This window comes from Montipora capricornis, chromosome 7 (genome assembly GCF_036669925.1).
Source record: "Montipora capricornis isolate CH-2021 chromosome 7, ASM3666992v2, whole genome shotgun sequence".
NCBI lineage: Eukaryota > Metazoa > Cnidaria > Anthozoa > Scleractinia > Acroporidae > Montipora > Montipora capricornis.
Genome location: NC_090889.1, coordinates 10,940,991 through 10,945,990, shown reverse-complemented (window position 1 = coordinate 10,945,990; position 5,000 = coordinate 10,940,991). Strand labels below are relative to the sequence as shown.

The following is a 5,000-nucleotide window of genomic DNA, read 5'->3' as shown; positions in this document are numbered from 1 at the left end:
CATACTGGTAACTTTATAAGGTTCTGAAAATAAATTCTTGCTTGGTGACCTTTATTGTCTTTCTCTAGCGTTTAGCACATCAGGAAATAATGACTGATGGTGAAGGAGATTTACCTAATGAGGATCCAGATATCAATCCCTGTGAAACTGCACCTAAATCCACATCATGTTCTGCACACTATTACACATGGTCCCGTACAGGTACAGAAACAGAGGACGATGATGACGATTGGACTGAAGGTGAAAGAAGTATGGACGAAGAGGCCTACAGCACTGAGGAAGATGGGGATAACGAGAGAGACCACAATCATGATATCAAGTAAGAGTGTTTTTCTTTTAGCATAGAACTCAAATAAGCTATGTTTTCACTTCCAATCCAACAGGCTTTTAGTCTGAAATTCAGCATCGGTCATTGTCAGTCTAGATGCCTGGTTCGCACAGGTCATGGAAATCCTGGCAAGTCATGCAATTCTAATCTTGTAAAATCTAGGTCTGGCAATCCTGGAAATTGAAGACAAGTCATGAAAAATCCTGGAAAATTAGCTCTATGCAAAAACAAAATAAAATTCCTGTCTCAAATTTTGGCAAACACAAATGGAACCTGTCTCATTTCATATTGTGGAGTGCATACATATATTCAAGTAGTCATGGATTTTGCCATGCATGGTCCTGGAAAAGTAATTGAATTTTAGGGCACAAAAAGTGTACGAACCCTGAAGATGTGTTTCATCACTTTACCTTTTGGAGAATTGGGAGCAACTTCGGTGAATCTCTTGATGCGTCCAAGGACACCTTTCCTACTGCACTGTTTTGATTTTTGTTTTGTTTTGTTTTTTAATTGGCAGACATGTTAATTTAAGTTTGCATTCATGTCATACATTGTAGTCAGGTATTGATCATCTGATTTCTCTTTCAGAGTTGACCAAGATTGCCCAGGCTACAAGTATAACCAGCCAAAATTTATAGTATTTCATGAGATGCTGATGAAAATTTTCATTTTGTTCTGTTTCAACTGCAAGGCAGACAAGCCAGAAGTTGAAATGAAACAAAATGGTACAATGGTGACTGTCAAACAGCACTGCCGAAAATGCAAGGGATATGTGTGGAATTCCCAAAGCTTCATGCCCCAAGGCAAATACCCTGCTGGCAACATGCTTTTGAGCTTTGCTGTGCTTATGGCAGGTGCCTCCATAAGCAAAGTTTTGCTAGTCTTCCGCCACTTGGGACTGTGTGCCTACTCTTCAAGAACATTCTTTGCTCATCAGCGCACTTTTATTTTCCCAACTGTCATCTACCATTGGGAGGAATACAGAGCTGGCCTCATCAGTACCTTGAAAAACATGAAGGATGTTGTCTGGTCTGGTGATGGTCGATTTGATTCCATGGGCCATTCTGCAAAATTTGGTGTTTACACAATGCTGTGCACAACATTAATGAAAGTTGTACATTTTGAAATTGTTCAGGTATGAGGTCTGGTAAAGACTATACAATGTACTTGGAATTATCCTGTTGGTAGATGTAGTCCACATCATCATCACATTTTTTTACTTTGAAATGTGCCTTTTTTTCCCAATGTTTTGTTCATCTTTGATCTGTTAACAATTTTTGGATTTCTTTCATGCAAATTCTACTTTTTATGTACAAATACTCTTCAATGCACATCACCAATTCCTTCTCAAGGGCCAATAATAATTATTGTGGAATAAATATAGAATATTCTCATTAAATCTAGTATCATTTTTGCTATAGTCTAATGAAACTAGTGGCAGCCAGCAAACTGAATTGGAGGGAGCCAAGAGATGCTTTTGCTTCTTAGAACAGCTGGGATTGTCTATCAGTGTATTTATCTCAGACCGTCACAGGGGAATTGCCAAATGGATTAGGGAGACCTGCAGGAAAACCACACATTATTACGATATTTGGCATGTGGCACGGTCTATTACCAAGAAGCTTCTTTCAGCAAGTAAAGAAAAAGGCTGTGAAGTTATCAGTCAGTGGATGAAAGGGATCCGTCGTCATTTGTATTGGAGTGCCACATCCACCAAACCAGGTTTTGTGTACTTCCTGAATAAGTCAACCTTATATGCTGACACAAAGGTCCACACTGTTTTAGAGTAATTACAATGAAAATGGGCTTTGCATTATGACTATGTGAATATTATAATGATACAATGATTTATGGTTTTGAGACTTTTTCATTTAAGCTTTTTGCTTGAGATAGTTTCATTTAAAACTTGATGTGAGGGGATCAATGCCTTAGTTTTTGAGTTCACATTAGTATTTTCGTTGTTTTTCTCATGTAGGTTTTGGTAACTTGATCCTCGCAAAATGGCATTCATTTATGCGACATGTCGCAAACAGACACACAGACCACCCCGACCCTCTGTACAAGGAGTGCTGTCATGAGGAGCTTCAACCACGGAAGTGGATAAAAATTGGTGAGGATTTCAGGAGTGACTTTCATCGAACCAGAATTGAGCTGACAGCTGGGAAGAACTGTTTAACGTGTAATAATAACAACAATAATAATAATAATAATAATAATAATAATAATAATAATAATAATAATAATAATAATAATTTAATATCGCACTGTACCACATATCCTTGATTACCAAAAATAATTCTTACAATAAAGTTGTGGCTAACTGTTTTTATCATTGTTTCATCACAAAAAGGGTCCGAAAAAAAGGAACCCAGTTTGCAGAGTTTCTGTACAGCATTAGCTACCGTATTTACCCGTGTATAAGTCGACCTTTTATGGCCTCAAAAGAAGCTCCAAAAATCGCCCTCGACTTATACATGGGTCAAAGATTTCGAGCCAAGTTCCAGCTAAATAATTTATTCAAAATAAACATCATAATGTGGTCGTTGGGCATAACGAACGCAGTGGACGAAATACTTCAAAATGAATGACGAAAGACTTCAAAATGAATGTAATTAAGCAATTCCAGTTGAAATGAAAAAGGATTTGTTTTACTTTAAATGTTGAAGATACTCACAAGCACAAATATGAAATAGACTCTGGAAATTTTCGTTTTCCAAAGGCGGAAAGCTCTAAAAAACATTCTTGTTTCTTCAAATAAAATGCGATCCTTCAACGGCTTAGTAACCTGGCACAATTCCTCGTGTTTGCGTGCAAGCATGATCGTCACTCGTGTTGCCTGAAAATGCTGGTTGCTAATGATTGTTTTTTATTCTTTATACAAACCTGGATGATTTAAATGCTTTTGCAAACTTTGTATTGTTTGGTTTATGAGTTTTGTTTCGTTTGCCATGTGATAAATTATAAGTCAAGCACCAATTAAACCTTGCACATTTCGCATCGTTTTTGAAGTTATTTTCAAAGATTGACTCCTGCTTCTGTGATGTTGTGCTTATCCTCTAAAGCCCTTTATCGTTGAACAACGAAACAGGTTAGTTTGAGGTTTACATGTTCGATTTTCTGAGAACTTTTTCGAAATTCAAGGACAAAATGCCCGCACATACAACAACCGCTGAACCACAAAACTATTAAGCGCTTGAGGGCCTTAATTGTTTGTGAATCCACAGTTCCAGAAATCGAAGAATGCAAGATTAATATCCCATGAACATTTAGCAAAGAAATTAAGAAATTGCTTTTTTTGCCATCAAAAATGGGGGGTCGACTTATACATGGGATCGACTTATACACGGGTAAATACGGTAATATTTGGATTTGTGTCTGCCTGACTCATTACATTTGCCATTCATTTCACCAAGTTTTGTCATGGTTACTTTCTTTTTCAGGTACGGCTGCATATGATAAACTTAAAAGCATACTCACCAGTAAACTCCTGTTAGGGGATATAAAAAAGCTGTCCCCGGATGCCCAAACCAGCTGCTTGGAGGGTTTCCATGCAACCCTTAACCACTGGCACCCGAAGATGATTGGGTTCTCTTGGTGTGGAACTTTTTGCAGGTAATGGTATGGAGCATGAAGTTTCTTCATGTATCTCTCATGCAATTTATTCAAGCACTAGGTTATCCAATAATATTCTTGATAACTCAACATTGCAGCTCCAATATCTTTGCATTTGAATTTTTACTTATTGTCCTTTATTTTTAGGCATATCCTTGCAAGGCTTCATTTTAACGAGAACGTGAAAAGGGACACACAGCTATCTAAGAAGGGAGAGAAATATTATAGAGTGACATACCCAAAGTTCAAACTGGGTGAGGAGGTTGTCCGAGAAGTGGCTTCTCCACCAACTTATGGTAAGTCCACTAGATATTAGATGGATGGCACAGTGCCATTTCCCTTCAGTTTCTTGATTAAAAGTAGTGTGTATAAATAAGCTAACATACAGAAACTAACAAGTCAATGTTTCATTCAACAGATAGAGTTAATGCAAATCAAAAGAAGTTCAATTTTTCATATACATGTTCATCAGCAAATGTAGCATTTTGCTTCATGACAGTCCATTCTCAACAATGAAATCTATGACTGGACAAACCTTTTTCCAGTTGTAGCAATAATAAATAATAATAATAATAATAATAATAATAATAATAATAATAATATAATAATAATAATAATAATAATAATAAATAATAATAATAATAATAATAATAATAATAATAATAATAATAATAATATAATAATAATAATAAAATAATAATAATATAATAATAATAATAATAATATATAATAATAATAATAATAATAATAATAATAATAATAATAATAATAATAATAATAATAATAATAATAATAATAATAATATAATAATATAATAATAATAATAATATAATAATAATAATATAATAATAATAATAATAATAATAATAATATAATATAATATAATAATAATAATATTATATAATAATATAATAATAATAATAATATATAATAATAATAATAATAATATAATAATAATAATATAATAATAATAATATAATAATAATAATAATAATAATAATAATATAATATAATATAATAATAATAATATTATATAATAATATAATAATAATAATAATAT

At 33.6% G+C, this 5,000-nt stretch overlaps 1 protein-coding gene across 1 annotated transcript in view; it reads left to right on the top strand.

Moving 5' to 3' along the window:
* Window positions 1-5,000, top strand: part of LOC138058170 (uncharacterized) — an 8,376-nt gene that overhangs the window by 2,374 nt on the left and 1,002 nt on the right. The window contains exons 3-8 of the mRNA XM_068904068.1: window positions 69-319; window positions 917-1,463; window positions 1,750-2,050; window positions 2,304-2,438; window positions 3,769-3,940; window positions 4,088-4,236. Of these exons, the coding sequence (XP_068760169.1) occupies window positions 69-319; window positions 917-1,463; window positions 1,750-2,050; window positions 2,304-2,438; window positions 3,769-3,940; window positions 4,088-4,236 (1,555 nt within the window). The remainder of the gene's footprint in view (window positions 1-68; window positions 320-916; window positions 1,464-1,749; window positions 2,051-2,303; window positions 2,439-3,768; window positions 3,941-4,087; window positions 4,237-5,000) is intronic.